The sequence below is a fragment of the Setaria italica genome, chromosome III, assembly GCF_000263155.2.
Source record: "Setaria italica strain Yugu1 chromosome III, Setaria_italica_v2.0, whole genome shotgun sequence".
NCBI lineage: Eukaryota > Viridiplantae > Streptophyta > Magnoliopsida > Poales > Poaceae > Setaria > Setaria italica.
This window is the reverse complement of record NC_028452.1, coordinates 44,785,523-44,804,940: the sequence shown is the minus strand read 5'-3', so window position 1 is coordinate 44,804,940 and position 19,418 is coordinate 44,785,523. Positions and strand designations below refer to the sequence as shown.

At 44.0% G+C, this 19,418-nt stretch overlaps 2 protein-coding genes across 2 annotated transcripts; one reads left to right on the top strand and one right to left on the bottom strand.

Moving 5' to 3' along the window:
• Nucleotides 1-1,407: 1,407 nt before the first annotated feature.
• LOC101781579 (protein ACCELERATED CELL DEATH 6) lies at nt 1,408-5,524 on the bottom strand. Its single transcript, XM_004962819.2, has 3 exons — nt 4,307-5,524; nt 2,400-2,980; nt 1,408-2,306 (listed from the first exon to the last, which is right to left on the bottom strand). Exons 1-3 carry the CDS (start codon nt 5,364-5,366, stop codon nt 1,593-1,595), a joined length of 2,355 nt encoding a protein of 784 aa, XP_004962876.1. The 5' UTR covers nt 5,367-5,524; the 3' UTR covers nt 1,408-1,592.
• A 2,029-nt stretch (nt 5,525-7,553) lies between these two features.
• LOC111256772 lies at nt 7,554-10,961 on the top strand. Its single transcript, XM_022825301.1, has 4 exons — nt 7,554-7,787; nt 9,919-10,345; nt 10,430-10,579; nt 10,666-10,961. Exons 1-4 carry the CDS (start codon nt 7,554-7,556, stop codon nt 10,914-10,916), a joined length of 1,062 nt encoding a protein of 353 aa, XP_022681036.1. The 3' UTR covers nt 10,917-10,961.
• Nucleotides 10,962-19,418: the final 8,457 nt, after the last annotated feature.

The following is a 19,418-nucleotide window of genomic DNA, read 5'->3' as shown; positions in this document are numbered from 1 at the left end:
AACCTGTCTCTGCTCAGTAAGCAATATTTCTGCTGCTTGTTGTTTCATCTCTGAAACCTCTTCAATTTTGAAGAGAGTGAATACTCGAGAGAGATCAAACTGCACAGCTTGTATTGATCATGAGATTACATATTCATACATGTACATTGAGTCTATCGGCTATGAGCAGATGAGAACGAGTCCCGCGGGAGCGAGCGGAGGGAGCGGGACGCCGTGGTGGGCGTGCGTGCGCGCACTGGGCGCGGCCGTTGCGCCAGGCCGTTGGCCAGAGCTGAGGCGTTTGACTAACAAATTTGACCCCATCTGTTCCCTCTCGTGTCAGGAAGACAAATGCATACTTGACCTTTTATTCATTCAGCCTTGTTTAGTTCACCCCCAACTCCCAACTTTGGCACTATGTAAAAAGAAGATTCTCCATCACATCAAACTTGCGGTACATGCATGGAGTACTAAATGTAGACGAAATTAAAAATTAATTGCACAATTTTGTTGTACTTTGCGAGACAAATCTTTTGAGCCTAATTAGTCAATGTTTGGACAATAATTCACAAATACAAACGAAACGCTACAGTGTGCTACAATGCTGTAACAGTAATTTGGCACCTCCAAACTTTAGCAACTAAACAAGGCCTCAGTTTCGTCAGTCTTAGTGATGCAGAGCAAGTCGGCCACAAACAGAACGACTGAGCGACTTCACCATCTTCGTACGTTGCAACACCTGACGGCCTACAGCAAGCTCCGCTTCAATTAGCTCTGAGCAGGCGCTTGCCGGATGGTAATACCTAGTGTTCAGTTAATGTGTTCTTTCGTTAATGACCAAGCCACTGCATATTAGGGTGAGGTCTGGACTTGTAAGGGTTATCGAAGAGCACGAAACTCGATCTAGAACACTATGGTAGAGTAGTAGTTGTGCAGGCGCCGTCGCATTGTCAGCTCCTCATCTCTGATTTGGTCCATGCATTTACTTCTTTACCTAAATTTCTAGCATTCTCGCTGTTCTTGCTTTTGCCCGTCGTTCTTATTTGTTCATTCTCCCATCTCGTCGGTCGAGTCCTCATGCCTAGTAGTCCATCTCTATTTGAGAAAGTAAGAATAAAATCTTTCTGGCTTGATATGTGTTTGTCGGCTGGGTAAATTTTCTGTTTTTGGAACTGAAATTTGTGATCTGACAACTCTCTGATATTCAGCAAATACTCTTGCCATCGGAGGTTACATGGATGCATCTGCTTGATTGTGGTAAAATATGACAATTCGACCCTGTCCAAAGCTGGGGAGCACTCATTTATCTGAATTCCATGAGAATTGTCATATTTAGAAACTGTGATCGGACCAACGTTACGAAAAGGAAAACAATGAATAGTTTGGGGAGCACTCATCTATGAACTCAATGCAGCTGTACAAGACATGTAGAAGTAACATCACTTAATTTATTGATAACTTAAAAGCACACAAAGCAGTCTAACCAAACAAATTAAGTCACACAAGGCAGTACAACGCACACCGAAACTACGGTAACATAACATCTCAACATTTAAGGTTAAAATCATGATTAATGCCTCATCCCTTCTCATATATTTCGCGGTTCTCCCCAATCAGTGGTGGATCCTTGCAAATGCAGCCCAAGCAAAGGTAGCAATGAGGGGCCAAAGATCCATCAGTATCATCTGAATGACCACCACTGCGAAAAAATTCAATATTGTTGGGATTGGTCCCATCCTAACAAGTCGCGCCCGTGCAAGAAAACCCCATTTAAATATTTTCTCCACATTTCTATATAGCACAGGGAGAGGGCTAATCATAAAGATCGCAATAGCAGTGCTACGAGCAACCGGAGCTAGCACCATATACGCAGCAAGTGCAAAAGCAACCGTCATGCTTGTGACTGAACTCGACAACATAAAAACAGCTGCATTCAAGTTCCATTGCCGGGTGCCCAAGTCAACCATAGTAGATCCAGATATTACGAGGGCAAGAGTAGCTACAGTGGAGCAAACAAAAGCCAACGTGTTGGCCATCATGTATGCGTCGAAAATATACCTCCCAGCAAGTGTTGGTGTGCCTCCATTCAAATGATCATCTGCTTTGTAACCTCCAGGAATGGCGAAAGTTGCACCGAAAGCCACAGTTGCTATCAGGATTGCAACGACAATAAACATCTGCGTTGTATCTTTAATCAAATTTGATTGTTTCTTCTTCTCCTTTTGGTTCAGAGGACGTCTATACTTTTGCTCAATGTGATCACAGCGAAGACCACTGTGCTTTGCACCAAATAATTTGAGAGCCATATGTATCCGGCTTTCAGCGGTCTGAAAAGAAACAGCCACAGAAGCATGAGCGACAAATTCAGAATGGGCCCACAGAAGGAGAAAATTCTTAATGTTAAGGTCAAAATATATTACCAGAGCATAGTACATGCCCCGAGGAAGATTGCTTCTGGAAAGATCAAGGGGAGTATGCCCTTTGACATTTGATAAATGTAGATGCACTTTCTTATTCCCAAGTAGAGCACTGCACATCATAAGCATCCTACTTTTGATAGCTAAGTGCAGTGCCGTGTTTCCGTCCTTGTCCTGCATATTCAAAATCCATTCTGCAGATGGAGTCTGACAAACAAATGAGACTATCTCCCATCTTCTTTTCTCAACGGCAACATGAAGAAACGTCCTTCCTTTAGCATTGCGCAATCCAGCACTACTAGGGGACTTCCGAAGAAAAAATTCTACGGTACCTATGGAGGCAGCGACATGTATGGGAAACAGTCCGCTGTTGTCTGCTTGATACAGAGCTGCTGGGTTAGCTTTAAATACTTTTGCCACTATGTTGGAAATCCTGGTACGCCAATAATTACGAGTCCAATGAGGGTACCAGAAGAAACCAAATGGACAGTGCAGAGACGAAGCGAAGTGAAGAGGCGTACTCCCATGTTTGTCCCCTTGTGTAGGAAGGCTCCTGTTCCATCTAAGTAGTACTTTTACCATCACTGCGAATATGATTTTATGTTAACGAAAAAAATTGAGCTTGAGTGTGCCTATCATATATATTATCTAAACCTCAATAGCTCTCCAAATAACGGGAATTTTTAATGGGAGAAGTCCACCTTTGGCCATCCAACTTTTGCTGGAGTCTGATTTTGACCATCCAACTCAAAAACCTGAAATCATTGAGCATCTAGGCTACCAAAATAAGACAAATTTGGCCATCTATCTTGTTTCGAATGTTGTTCTCCCTACACATATTTTCTAAAATTAAAAAGTTGGGCTAATCTCTGAAAATTTATAACTAACTTATTTCAAATCAGATAAATATGTAGCACCAAATTGTTTTTTATAAAGTTACAATCTCTCTGTTGGTGATCAATTTGGAGCTATTTTGATCTTATTTGTTCAAATTTCTGGTGTTATATTGCTCGTAGTCACACCCTTTTATTTATTTGAATTATAATTTCACACTATATTAGACCTGAAGATCAACTAAAAGGATCCATACTCCACGTAGGGAACCAAATCTGTTGAAGTCAAATTAACTAAATCTTATTTGGAAGGCTAGCGAAGGCATGTTAGTTGCGATACCTAAATATGTTTTGTATGTGGTAGAGCATGGCACCGGAGAGGTTCATGTCATCTTCCAGATCTTTTGTATACTCACAGTCGCTAGATCCTCTTGGTTGATCTCTAGGTCTAATGTAACACAAAACTATAAATTCAATAAATAATAGGCGTGATTATAAGCAATAATACATTAGGAACATGAACAAATAAGATCCAAATAAGCACCTTCTAAACCAGCAAGATGACCAAATTTGTCCGGTTTTGCTCGTTCATTGGTCAATGGATTTTGGTTTCTGAATCGAATGGCCAAAATCGAACTTTAAAAAGAGTGGGATGCCCAAGAATGGACTTCTCCCTTATATAGAGGAAATCAACAATGTGATATGTAGAGATGATTACAGATGAGACATTAACTTACATACTGGGTGTTAATGAATAAACGACATTGGTCAAAACATGTGAAAAAAGACATAGGTAAGTGTCACGGAGCAAAAATGGGATAAAATGGCGATGTATGTAAATTAAAAATCCCAAAACATAATGTTAAAGTGCAACGACTCAAGATCATCTTTTTGATCTGTGGAAAATGAAAACACGACCATGATAGTTCTTTTTCAGATAAATGAACTCTAGGGCAGAATTAATGTTTAAGCATGTTGATTCTAAACCATTATTTGTATTGTACTGGCCCTATGACAAGCAAAAATGGTATGCAAGCAGTATGTATATATAACAGAATTGACACATCTAGTTGGTACCTGTGTTTGTACTAGTAGCTTGGAGAACCGCAACATGCAATGCATTTTGTCCATCTGGTCCAGAGTAGGAGAGATTGCCGCCACTCTTTTCATAAAGAGTGACTGCAATGGTATCCTTCTCCAGCAAGATGGCTAGGCACAAAGGCGAAATGCCTTTGGCAGGATAATTAGCCAATTCGGGATCAGAATCCATTAGCAGCCTGACCATATTCTTCTCTTCTGGTGCACCGCCGCCGTCAGCATCACCCTTATGACCCGGGCTTCTAATGTCTTCATCAGTTAGGACAGCATAAAGTGTCTCCTGATCATCCAGAATTCTACCACCTTCAATCCGGACAGCCTCATGCAGTGCCGTCTCGTGACGCTCGTTCTCCATTCTCAAGAGCTTGAGCTTCCCTTCGGCACCCTCATGTTCAGCTAGAGCAATGAGACGAGAAACCATTTTGGAGCTCCCAGCACGGACAGCACAATGCAATGGTGTGTCGCCCATGTGATTCTTCGCAAACAGGAGGTCCCTGTCCCGATCACAGATGATGCCAGCATACTTCAAGAAATCATCGCCGTTGTCTCCATTGCTGGCAACTGCATGTAGTGTCGTGTCCCCATCTGGAGTGACGCCCTTGAGAAGTGCTCCTGCTGCAGGCGGAGCAGGCTCGTGGTCAACGCCCTCTTCTACATCACCAGCAGCTGACACCACACTTCTTCCCTTGGTGCCGCTGCCTCCTGCTAGCAACTCAAGGAAATCTTGAGTAGGAGCCACCATTGGTGCCTTCTTTGCGTCTTCCCTCTCGAGAAGGAAGTTCAGTGCCTTCCAGGAGCCAACGCACGCAGATGCCAGCAGGAGGGGATTGATGCGGCCAGCAGGGAACTGGTCCTCCTTGGAAGGCTTCTTGCTCGTCGCCGCCGTCACCACAACCATCGCCATGGCATCCTCCTTGTTCAGCAGACCCTTCAACTTCTTGACATCGCCACGGTCTGCGGCCACCATCAGCTTGGCGTCCATGGCTACTGTCGGAGCATTTGGAGAACTAGGAGCTTCTTCTTCATTGATGCTTGCCATCTACCAGTGCTTTGTGGTTTCAACTTTCAAGTTGGATGAGGATGCGGTGTTTGTGGTTGGTTCTGCTCGCAACTCCTATCTCGATGCACTCTTAAAACAAGTGCCAAGTCCTCCTTCCTCTCCGTTTACCAAATGCAAGTCGTGTTTTTAATTAGTTGCTCTCTGGCACAATGTTTGGTTCCACGACTAAAGTCTAGTTCCTATCATATATAATATTTAGATACTAATTAGGAGGACTAAATATGAGCTAATTATAAACCGATTGCACAGATGGAGGCTAATTCACGAGACGAATCTATTAAACCTAATTAGTGTGCTAATCATTAATTAATTAGGCTTAATAGATTCATTTCGCGAATTAGCTGTTGGATATATAAGCACTTTTAGTTTTAATTTAATCCAGAAATAAATCATGAATACGATGAACAGATAGCAGATTAAACTAAACATGTCTACGCAAGATCTAGACAAGTCTATCATTGCAAATAGAATCACATATTCTACCATACTATCCAGTGCTATCAGACTGCAACAGATCATAATAGCTAGTATGGAAGACATAATTTGAGATAAGAGATCGTACGTTTCTTTCTTGATGAAGATTGGCTCCTGGACGACTACCGGGTACAGCCGGCGACGACGATCAGCAGCCTCACGTTGTTCGCGACGGCGAGCGACGCCTGAGTGACAAAGAGGTAGACGAGCCGTGGTAAAGGAGTCGATGAAGAACTTGACGAAGCGGAGGAAGCGATCGAGCAGTCGCGCAGAGAGCTTCCCAAAAACCTTTTTCGCCCTCTCCCGATGCAGGATCGCTGAAGACGATGCTTCCAGAGACCTACTCTCCCAATCGCCGGTGCACGCCGACAATTGGGATGGAGTAGACTACGGTGGTGGCGCAGCAGCGAGAGGAGGCAAAAATCCTAGCTCGAATAGATCTATTTTTGGTAGAGGTCGGTTAGGATTCCATATATCTCACTGACTTAAGGACCAAGTAACCAAAAAATAAAACAGCAAAAGCCACGCCCCCGCAAGGTGAGGGGCCGAATTCCGGCGGACCATTCACGCAGGTGCCGCACGCCCGCGCCCTTTGCCCCGCCGGGCGGGGCGGGGCGGAGCACGCGCGTGTGGAGCTCTCCTTCTCTCCCCACACACATAGCTTGGAGGAGTGGAGACAACTTCCATATTTAAGTTGGTCATCCTCTCCTCCACTAGCAATATGGGACTAAAGACTTGCACCACTGCACCTCTTGGCCACATGGGCCTTTGAGATTTATTTGGAATTGTAAAATTACTATGGGCTAGGCCCATTATTTCAAATTAGCCTCCATTTATGCAATTAGTTTTATAATTAATCTATATTTAATACTCTTAATTAGTATCTAAATATTCAATGTTTAATTGTTTCTGGCTTCATAGTGATATGATCTGGTGCAGGTTCTCCCGGGGTCCATGCGCCCTCCGATCCTCTCCGTTTACCCAATACAATGCATGTCATGTTTTCATATATATTTTTAGAACCTTCATGTTTTTATATGATCTCTCTTACAAGTATTAGGATCTAGTATTTGTTCCAGCTTTTGTGCTTCTGGGATTTTTGTACGTCTCGTGCTTCTGGGCTTTTTTCTTTTGATGAATGAAGGCATCCGTTTTTTCAGACATCCTAGAAGCTACTCTTGACAGCACCAGGCCACCAACCATCATTACTCTTCTTTACTCCAAGGTTGACTCTTCTTGACAGCACCAGGCCACCAACCATCACTCCATTAGCAGCAGCAACCCCCATCCACAGAAGCACACAGCACATCAGAGAGGACCAGGGGCGGACCCAGGGCCGGCGACCCTAGGCGGCTGCCTGGGCTCTAGCTCACAAATTACAAGGTCAAATCAGCCGCAAACACCTTGAGCCGGAGACAAGAAAGGCGGCAGCCTTAGGCTACGCCGGGTTCGATTCAGTCGTTGGGTCCGCCACTGATGGAGGCCACAACGCTGAGCTTGGGAAAGTCTGTGCTGTATGGAGCGCTTGGCTATGCCAAATCCGTTGTAGCGGAGGTGGTGGCCTTGCAGCTCGGTGTCCAGCGCGACCATGCTTTCATCAGGAAAAATCTCGAGATGATGCAGGCTTTCCTGAGGGCCGTGCACGAGGAGTGAGACGACCACAAGGTGCTCATGAGTCATGACCTGGGTGTGATGTGGCCTATGATGCTGAGGATTGCCTCCAAGATTGTTCCGTTCATCTCAACAAGCCATCGTGGTGGCGCCTCCCGAGCACGCTGCGGGAGCGGCACCGCATGTCCGCATTGCCAACTCGTCAAGAGCGCTGCTGGATCCAAGTCTGCAGAGGACGCTGGGCTGTCCGGCTTTGCCGGTGCAACAACAATGTCAGGCATCGAGGAAGCACAGCGGCAACAGAACAAGTCCAAGGCAGATCTCATTCGACTGATCAACAACAGAACTAGTCTAGTAGCGCTGCAACTGACTGGCGTGCAGAGATGCTCAGGAGGTGAGACCGACGTCAAATCTGTGCAGTTTAAAGACGGAGCAGCGCCTAAGGCCGGTGTTAAAGTTTAGCACCTCATTTTAACATTTTTTTATCACATTGTTTCCCAAACACATGTGTTAAAAGGGATATGTTAAAGTTTAACACCCCCAATTTTATAAACACCTCAAGGGAGTGTTAAAAGTTGTTAAAAGTGGTCCCCTCTCCACTTTTTCTCACCATTGCCCCCTTCTCTCTCCTCCCTCTTGCTCTCCGCCGGCCATAAATGAGGGGGCAATGGAGTTATTTCCCACCAAAGATGTTAAAGTTTAACACACCATTCAAACACCCCAATGTGTTAAACTTTAGTACTCTATTTGAGAGTGTTAAAATTTTAATACTTGTTAAACTTTAACATAGGGTATCTAAATAGACCATATGTTAGACTTTGGTCACAGTGGCCGTGATGGAATAATCAATGCTGGGTTGTTTTCTGGGCTAGCATCCCTACAAAGCCTCAAGAAATTTGAGCTGAGCAACAGTAGCTTCGAGGGCAGTGAAGCATTCGTGGAAGACGTGCGGGCCCAGCTTGCCCAGAACCCAAACCGGCCTGTTTTGATAAAAAAAAGATGGTAATTTCTGTGGTGCCACTGTAAACACTCCAAATCCTGGATTTGTCACCGGACTTATCCATCTCCTCTATGCAATTGTATCTGAACAATTGACGCATGCCTCTGTCAATTTTTCATTTCTCTTGCTCTTGCATTGAACCATTGATGTATGCGCCGGAACAATTCTGAATCGGTAGTGTGTCATGTCATTATCCAACTATCCTGGGTGGTGAGTGTGTGCGCGCCTCTATTTTTTTTTTTGGTTCTCTTGACGAGATGTGCTCTTGACATTTTAAGTTCTTGACCAATGGCAAACAAATCCTTAATCAAATGCTGAACATCTCTTGTTTAGTTGGCCAATTTGGGAGATACAAAATTACTGTGCCAGCACTGTAGCACACTGTAGCGTTTCGTTTGTATTTGTGAATTATTGTCAAAATATTGACTAATTAGGCTCAAAAGATTCGTCTCGCAAAGTACAACAAAACTGTGCAATTAGTTTTTAATTTCATCTACATTTAGTACTCCATGCATGTACCGCAAGTTTGATGTGATGGTGAATCTTCTTTTTGCATAGTGTCAAAGTTGGGAGTTGGGGAGTAACTAAACATGGCCTAAAAATTACAACAAAACAGGGGCAAATTGTAGAGAGAATCGCATTTAAATACCTGGGTACCTTAGTATACTTGGGGCTGTTTGCATACTAGGTGCTAAACTTTAGCAGTGTCACATCGGATGTTCGGATGCTAATTAGCAGGACTAAACATTAGCTAATTATAAAACTAATTGCAGAGCACTGTGCTAATTCGCGAGACGAATCTATTAAGCCTAATTAATCCATCATTAGCAAATGGTTACTGTAGCACCATATTGTCAAATCATGAACTAATTAGGCTTAATAGATTCGTCTCGCGAATTAAACTCCATTTGTGCAATTAGTTTTGTAATTAGCCTATGTTTAATACTCCTAATTAGCATCCAAACATCCGATTGACAGGTGCTAAATTTTAGTGGGGTGTATCCAACACCCCCTTGCTCGATTTCTCCCAAACTGGTGCTGCACTGCTTTAGCCTGCTGGACTAATTCTGCGTCGCGCTTGCCGCCGCCTGCCTGCCGTCAGCAGGCCTGCAACCGTGCGCCCTGGCATGCTACTTGCCAGCGTCGTCGCGCCCAGCCGCCTTGCGCCTGTGCCGCTCCTAGCGCCCTGCCCCCGGTGGGAAAAAAATTAGGTGAGGACCGTCCGCAAATTCATCGCTGTGCGGCCCCCCGTCTCGAATACGTCCGCTGGCGGATCGACGTCTCCGCACGTGCCTCGCTCGCTCGGCTCCTCCGCGCATGCCTCGCTCGCTCGGCTCCTCCGCGCATGCCTCGCTCGCTCGGCTCTCCCGTCCTCTGGTTCCGCAGGGGCTAGCTCGCTCGCACGGCTCGCTCGTTCCTCTGATTCCGCGCCTGCTCAATCGCTAGCTCGCCCGGCTCGCTCGTTCGTCTGGTTTTCGCAAGCGCACCGCCCAGTTGCTAGATCTCGCGACCGTCCTCCTCCTCCGTCCACCGCCGGCCACCCCCGCCGCCCTCGAGCCCGGCGGCCGCCCCCGCCACCGTCTCCCTCATCTGCCGGCGTCTTCCTCCGTCGTCCGCCGCCGGCCGCCCCCGCCGCCCTCGAGCCTGGCGGTCGGCCCGGCCACTGTCTCCCTCGTCCGCCGGCGCGTCTTCCTCCGTCGTCCTCCGCCGGCCGGCCCCGTCGTCCTCCGTCATCCGCTGCCGTCTTCCTCCTTCGTCCGCCGCCGACCGTCCCGCCGCCCTCGAGCAAATGAAGGCAACACTAACCCATTTAGATCTCAGTTCACAACACTGAAAGAGCACTATGCTGTTTCAGGAGAAAGAAATATAAACGGTATGCTTTCTTGATTTTTGACTGTACGAATGATAATGCTATTTTGCATCTCTCCATCTAATCCCAAAACAACAAATTTATTAGATAATCTGGAACTAGTTCATGAGCCAGAAAATACTGCCAGATCAAGTGGTGAGTTTCTCCAGAGAAGTGTGTCAGCAACTGATCTAGATATAACTGAATTGGCACCACAGAACACTCACCATGTTGCTTCAGAAGACGCAGATGTTAAAGGTTTTCCCCTTTTCTTTCTGAATTTAACGTTTATACACATTTTCTAACTTAGTTTAATTAAAGGACTTATCTGTTACCCCTGTCAGATGTTCGCGGGGATATCTGTGTTTCACAAGCTGGTGCTGATTTCGAAACAACTGGTGAAGTTGAAGGTTGTATTAAGAAAATTGAACCCATAGGTGACATGGGGACACATAAACTGGTAGTCCAAGATTCGTCTGATGAGCTGGTAATGCAGAACATTACCAAAAGAATTTCACTGGAGAGGAAACAGGTGAACCGGACTGCGACTCCTCAAGCATCTCATGGAGGCATCTGCTGTCAGAGCTCCCTTTAGTATCTTCGTGGAAATCTTGATATGCAATGCTGAGAAAATCCTTCAGCTCAGCAAAACCATCATGAGCACCGAACCGTGATACAGAGGCCATTCTCATTCCTTCATGATCAATTGACTGGTTTGTTCTATCCTGCAACAATGCCAAATTCACTGTCAGCTCACAAATGTAGGTCAGATCAACTCTTGTATGCACATTAAGCATTGCATCAGGATATGCGGACAGAATATGATACTTACCTCCGAAGAATTCAGCCATCTTGCAACAACAGAGTTTCCCGATCTTCCTAACTGAGGGCATATAGACAATACAGCAACTACACTGACAACATGATTTCGCCTATTGGTTATTGAACTATATATAGATGCAGACAATGCAGCAATACTGAAGATGATCTCTCCAGATGGTACTATCACAAGATGATGTCCTGCGTCAGAAAATAGGAAGTTTGCAACCTAGATTTTCTTATGCAGTTGTAACATTTTCCACCATTGTCAGATTCTTGTTGTGGCTCCTTCAATTTGAAACAGATTAATGTTGTAGTTTGTACTTTGTAGTAATCACAGATGTACATGATGATCAATGTATCACCTTTTCTTGACATGATCAATGTATCACCTTTTCTTTTGATATGAAATATATATGGATGTGTTGGAAAAAAATATATACTGTCTTAATGTATGAATCTGGCTCAGTAATCCTCTTATGTGGTATAAAAAAGAAGAAAAATGATGGCAGAAGAGGGTACAATATGGTAATCTGAAAAAACAAATTATATGATCCCATAGATAAGTTCACATGTTCCAACCGACACAGCTTAGATGAAAATAAGCATCAGTAAAAATAAATTTCTGCTGTAACACAACTTTGATGAAAATTAAGCATCAGTGAATAAATTTCTGCTGTAACACAACAAAGTTACATATTTTCTTTATTTGTCGGTCCATCAAAATCCAATTTTCTAGCAGGCAGCTGCATTGTGGCAGCTTGATCAACCCCAAGTAAGAGACTTGTATATCCTCCTCTAATATATGGAACACTCATGACAGAAGAATTCCCGTGCATATTGAAGTGTGGTATTGTACTGTTAGCATCAACGCTACCATCATTTAGGTCCTGTCATAGAATATGAAAATGTTTATAAAAATAATATGTAAGCAAATAAATATGAAAAATAAATGCAGTCAAAGCCAAAAGTCTTACAATAAATTTATCTGGACTAGCACCTTCATAACTATTTTCCGCTACATTATTTGATTCTTCTCCTATAGTCAAACACATATAGTTAATAATACAAGTATAGAATAAAATAATAATGCTAGAATTGGTACGATCAATACCTTTCTTTTTAGTAGTTTTCTTCTTCTTGCCTGTATTCTTTTCAAGGGAGATGGTCCCTCGTTTACTCTTTGCACCTTTTACCACCTCAGGAACTCTAAACGATATTGTACCTTTAAATGTATTTGTTGCGAAGTCAGCTGAAACAAGAGGAGCCTCATTCGATTGTTCTTCCATCTTACTTAGATAATTATCTGCATCCAAATCCAACTTATCCATGGCTTCCTCCAAAAGATCAAGAAGTTCTTTTGACTTTGAACACTTCAATGCAATAGATGTTGCCTTCCGTGAGATGCGTGCGGCATGGGTTTTTAAACTTTCCTCCTCATATCCTTGTTTCTGAATATAAAATCCTCTCTTTGCATATTTTGTCCATCTGTGCTGGATATATTGTGAAGGCAAAATGAAAACATCGTTGACATTGAAGACTTTGAAGGCATGCTTGCACAATATACCTATCAGATATGAATGCCATGTTTCAACAATTTGTATTAGATGCTGTATTATTGCAATTTCAAATTTGAATATATATATATATATATATATATATATATATACGTACCTATGGATTCGTACTTCCTGCAAGCACATGTAATGGTACTGTCTGCTTTGTTGAATATGACAGTTGCTCCATAATCAGAATGCATATGTGTAACCGTATATGTCAGAATTGACCCTTCGGCTTGCAACAACTTACAAGAGAATGAAAATTGTTTGTTAAATTCTTCCTCAAACTCTTTATACATCCTCCCTGTATATGACTCAGCTGCGGTCTTCAACAGAGGAATATGAGTAACTGGGCTCTTTCGACGTGAATTAAAATCTTCATCCAACTCATTATTACGAAGACTACTGGAAACCTTCTCACATTCTTCAAGAAGTTCCGAAAGACCCAGTTTTCTACGAAATCTTTTCTTGAATACATTATTCATACCTTCGCTCCTTTGGGTCGAGTTCATATCAGCTGTAAACGAGTCACGATACACAGCAGCCCATTTTGCCCTCAAATCATATAGGTTTTCCATCCATTTGTTGTCCTCAAGGTTGTAGTCATGCAACAATTCATCCCACTTCTTTTTGAAGTAAAACTCCGATCTGTCTTCATAGACACATCTCTTAAAATCAGGTAGAAACTTGTCAGGATGCTTTTGAATTACATGGCCGAGATGTTTAGCAGCATTAAGGTAAATATGCCACAAACAGAGGCGATGACTTGTGTTTGGAAATACATAAGCAATTGCTCCTGCCATGGCCGCGTCTTGATCAGTAAAGATTGTGCTAGGATGTTTGCCTGACATTGCCGTTAGAAAGGTTTCAAATAGCCAAACAAATGATGGTATAGTCTCGTCAAACAACAATGCAGCTCCAAAAATGATAGTTTGCTTGTGATGGTTAGTTCCGAGGAATGGAGCAAAAGGCATTTCAAACTTATTAGTCTGAAATGTTGTGTCAAATGACACAGCATCACCAAAGCATGCGTAATCCATGATAGATTGGCCATCTGCCCAAAAGAAATTAGCTATCCGACCATCTTTCTTGTCTATTTGCATGGCATAAAAAAATGTTGGATCCTCCATCTACTTACGCTTCAAGTATTCCAGTAGTGTTTCTGCATCATTGGATTCTAAGTACTTCTTACGCTCACGGCCAATCTCATTGTTGCAATCCATCCGTGAGAATGGCACTTTGTCTGCTCCTCCATAAAACTCCTTCATAAACTCAAAAACTTGAGCTGGCTTCATCCCGGATTCCCTCATCTGCCCAATTAGCTTCCTGTCCGCTTCTTGAACACTTCGTTGGGACCTCAGCTTGCCCCTTTTATTTGGACTAGCAAGGTAATGGTTGTGATCAAGTATAACCTTTTGCACCATCCAAATCCCCTCTTTACTAACACTAAACTGAACACGAGCATCGCAACCCGTCCTTGTAGTGTGCCTTGATGACTCAATTTCTCGATGACCTTCGTTACTGCAAACCAAATATTTCTGACGTAGAGTCCCATCTCCTCGTCGCTTTGTATGGCTCTTTCTAATACTAAACCCAATCTTACCAGCATAGGTGTTGTACATCTCATAAGCTTTATCCTCTGATTCGAAAGCCATTCCAACTTCAGGAACGATCATAGGTTGCACAACTTCATCAGCCATCTGTTGCACATTTAGTCGAGAATTAATGTGACTTACCTTTAGCATACGAAATAAATTACGCTCTCAATTAAATAAATTATTTGTAATTTAGTTACCTTATCTGGTGCTTCATCTCCTATTTCTTCAGGTATCATGCAACACACTCTAATGTTATCGTCGGAGTAGTTCTGTGCAATCTAGCATTTATATGGTCATAAATCAGTGGAGGTCGAGGTCATGTAGCACGATCAAACACACACGTAAAAACTCATCGTGATCAAAGAATGTGAAAGAAAATATGTACCTGCGTTGGCTGCACTCCGTTATGTGCTAGGGCAGGCACAGACGACACCATAGGAGACGAGTCAGGAACGTTGTCCTTCTCCTGGCTTCCTACCGCCATTGCAGCTGCGATATGTGGGGATGCTTCTCCTGCTGTGGAGTTCAGACTGCTATCCTCCTGGCCTCCTTCTCCCATGATAGCTGCTACGGTTGCGATGTTCATCGAAGATTTCTATGGTGGTTGTCCTTCTTTGCCACGGTCTAGGATCGCACAAAGATTGCTTCTCCTGAACTTGGATACGGCGCCGGAAACGGTGGCAGCGTCGGCGGCACGCAAGGGATGCGGTGACGGACAACGAACGGATCCTCACGTGGAGACGAGAGATAGGGCGGTTCTCATCTAGCGGACGATGGTTTCTGTTTCTGCGCTGGTTTCTGTTTTCATCTGATTTTGATGACGAGCCGAGCGAGCTGTCGAGCTACCGAACCACGCGACCGAGCTAAGCCGAGCTGAGGTGTGTGCGGAGGAGCCGAGCGAGCGAGGTGTGCGCGGAGGCGTCGATCCGCCAGCGCAACGAATCGAGACGGGGGCTGCACGGGAGTATTTTGCGGTCCGTTCCCAGGCAATTTTTTTCCCCCCGGTGCGCCTGCATGCACTGTGCCCCAGAAGCTGTTCTTGCCAGCACCGTGGCCCGTCGTCGTAGGGTTGGGAGTCTAGTGGCGATGGGACTCCTACTTAGCTTCCGTGCGATGGATAAGCAATATGGTTTTAAAGCACGTTAAGTTCAACTAATATACCCAACTTATAAATAAATAAATTCAACATTTTCTGAAAAATATATTAACATTTATAAATGCTACATTCAACATTTTTGGAAAAATAACTATTTTCAAAATTTTTCTTGAACTATTCCAACATTTCAATAGAATGAATTCAACATCTACTGCAACCTATATCAACATTCGGGAAAAAATCGGTTTCTTCTCCGGCGGTGGTAGCATGTGCGGCAGCGGGGGGCAACGACGGCGCGCATGGCCGGGCTGCTCTCGGCAGCAACGCGTGGCGAGGCCCAGCGGTGCCGGGAGGGAGGATGCCCGGCAGCGGGGAGGCGAAGACGCCTGACAGTGCAGAGCCTGGCGACGTAGGGAGGTGAGGAGCTCGGCAGCGGAGGGAGGGAGGAGACCACGACGGCGGGGCCCGACGACGCTTGGAGGCAAGGAGTCCTGGTGGCGCAGAGCCTAGTGGCGTAGGGAGGTGAGGAGCCCGGTGGCGGAAGGAGGAAGGAGACCCCGACGGCGTGGGAAGGTGAGGAGGTTGTAACACCCAGTGTTAATGACAACTTAAGTATGACATTAAGAAGCTAATGGTGAAATTTGGATTAAAGGAAGGTAAATTGAGCAATCGAACTTGAGCCGAATTCGACCAAATTTGCAATTTAGAGTTTCAAATTTGGATAAATTTGATAAAGATATGAAATTGAGACTTGAGAGTATTTAGAACTCAAAAGAGTGAAGCTTGGGGTCTAATTCAAGTCATAAACCTCTCAGAAATATAATCGAAGATGGAATCAACAAAGTTACTATGCATCGTCCAAAAACATGAGAATCTGAAAATATTAGTGAGTACACAACTTTGGGACAAGTTTCTGAAGAATCTTCCATGTAAGTGAGCAAATATTTTTGGATATTAGTGAAATAGGGTCTATGGAAGAGTTAAATGAGATATTGTTAGCCACAAAAAGTGGGAAATTCAAATTTAAAATGAATCTCAAAGTAGGCAAGATATGCGAATCTAAGCCTTCTCGTCAAAATAATCCCAAGTCTGAAAAACAACATCGATTAGCAATGTTTGGAGCAAATTTCAGACAAATCCAGTGTAAAAGTTATATGAGTTCTGGTGCAAAATGGAATCTTGGTTAGATAAAAAACAAACTTAGGCAAGGGTCAAGCTGCATGGAACAAGTTTGCCTAATTTAAATCAAGCTCAAAGAAGTATAAATGGCCCTGCACCATATCCGACGAAACTGAATTGAAAGGATTCAGTTACAGATTGATTTTGCTCGAACTTTGGGCTGAAAAATCAGGGTCTTAGATTGCTTATCTTGGTTGGAGGCCAATCTATCAAATGAAGAGCGATAAATCCTCTACAAGTTTGTTTAAAAGAGTTTCAGGTGTTGACATGGAAAATTTTGAGCAAATGAGGCCTGAACATGTCGGTTGGGAAAAGAAGGGAAGGGGAGGAATCAGAGAGAGCAGAGGAGGCAGGAGGCGTGCCACAGCGCGTCACCTCTGCCCGCCAGCCAGCAAGATGTGCCAGGCCACGTCCGCACCACGCACGCCTGCAAGTCGCCGAGGTGGCCTCCATGCATGGTGAAAAATTCGCATAAATACCGGTCCCCGCCCTCATCCGATTTACCCTGCCGCCATTTTCACCAAAGCGAGCAGAGCTCGACCGAGGCGCCATCGCCGGCCGATTCAACTGCGTCGCCGCTCCTCTCCGCAATTCCACCCGCCCAAAACTCCAGCAGCACCTCGCCAACCCCTCACATCCCTCCGTTGCCCCAGTTCCCCACCGGCGAGCCCACACCCGCCGCATCTCCTGTCCGCCCGACCACCACAACTGCTCCTCCGGTGAGCCTTCCACGCCACCCCTCTCTTCTTGTTTTGCTCGGGTCTAGGAGCTTAGTTAGGTCGCACCAGGGGCCGTTTTTGTGCCGTCGCTAGGCCTTGCGCCGGCCGGCCACCGGCCATGGGGCCGCCACCTGTGGAGGGCCTGACTCAGGCCGCCTCTACGGGGGCGGGGGGAGGGGGGGCGCCGCCGCCCGCGGGTGCGCCCAGGCCTGGGAATGCTCCCCGGCCTGGCCCCGTCACCATCGAGGCTACCGTCGGCGAGCCGCCGGTCTTGCCCGCCCCCGCGCCCTGTTTTGGTGTCGGGCAGGGAGGCCTGGCTGGCTGGCCCCATGTGTCTTTGAGAGTGGGTAGGGGAGGGCCGGTAGGAAAAATTCCAGGGGGTTATTCGGATAAGGTTGAGGATTTTTGGTTTTAAAAATAGATTTAAATAAACTGCCACACCATTTAATTCACTGGAAATTGTAGAAGTACCCAAAAATAGTGAAATAAATTTTGCTAGGTTTGTTTTAATCTCCTTTATACATTAAAATTGTTAAAACTTAATTGCATATAGAAAATTTTTGCGAGTTTATTTACTGTCTTTAATTAAAGGTATTAAATAAATACTTAATAATTCCAAAATACATAAAATATGAAATAATGCTTTTCTAATTACAAATTAACCATAATCTATAGTAATTAGAAGTTTAAGATTAGAAAATAATTATGATGCTTTTCAAAAATAAAAGAAAAGGCTTACGTATTTAAATAAAAAGATAAGGATTAAATATTCAATTAATGCTTTTCCTTAAAATATTTAAGTAAATGCTTAAGCTTTATAAATAAATAAAATTCTGAATAATGTTTTGATTAATTCCAAATAAATGTTAATCTATAGTTCTGCGTTTTCCTTTACATTAGAAATTAATTCAAATGCTTTTCAAAAATAAAAAGGAAAGCCAAAAATGGGATAAATAAAGGAAGTTTAAATCGTGGGTTAGTCGTTATGGGCAGAGTTTTGTTGGCTTGCAACTTTATCATGAAGTTAAGTTGTCTAATTTGTTGTTGGCTTGCAACTTTATCATGAAGGAAGTTGTATAGTCGTGTGCTTAAAAAGTTGCATCTCTGACTCATGCATGTACTTTATCATAGACATTGAAGCTCCAGAAGTGGAATTTCTGGAAATTTCTAAAGAACCTCCGGAGTTTGAGGAGGTTGTCGAGTTGGTCCCTTGTGAAGCAGGATTGTTTGAAGACGCTAACTTTTTGTGGATCAAGACAAGCCCTGGTGCATTTAAGCCTATCTACTTTTGGAGTTATTATTTCATGTGTCCAACTATTGGTCATTTTCTTTATGAATGCATTAAGTCTAAGAGTTGATGAAAACTTACTTTTATGCATAATCCAACCTTGTTATTAAGGACATCTTTGCCACCTATTCCAAATAATTAGTAAGTATCCCATGCTTAGCAAAGCATAGTCATGCTACCTTTATCCTTTTTTAGTACCTATGGTACTCAACAACCTAAGGTAATATTGTCATACATATGTATATCAAGGAAATGACCTGTTTTGGAAGGTAGTGGACGGAAGCTTGGGTGGAACCAAGAAAGGAATCTTGAGTTCCGTAGTTCTGTCTACTTGGTTAATTTGATTAAGGACCGTTCGTTGTTTTAACCAGTGATCAAGTGATATTACCTGGTTACTTACTGCCATATGGGAACCAGCAAGCCCGGTAGGTTAGTTGGCTCTCTGATCGGAAATATTTCGTACCTATCCTTGGCGTGCAGTGGAAGGGTAGGGGCGTAGCCTGAAATTCACATTGGAGATCAGGCCAGACGTGGGTTCCCATGTGGGGGTGCATCCCTGGGTTCGAGTAGTCATATTTCCAATCATTGGGTACAGCTAATCGAAAGGTCGTTATGTGCAACCTGGACAGTTGTACATAGCTGGTGGTCGGGTATCTCCTACAGGATGTAAATCGGTCCGGATCACTGCAATTCTCGGATATGAATGCACTTGATCTTTTTTTGAGCATCGTAGTGTAATGAAGAGAAGGGAACCGTTTGCTTTGAATAAATATGTTGTATGACTTAGTTCCATCTGGTTGCTAAAATATTTTCATCATCTAGACCGGTCAGGTAACAAA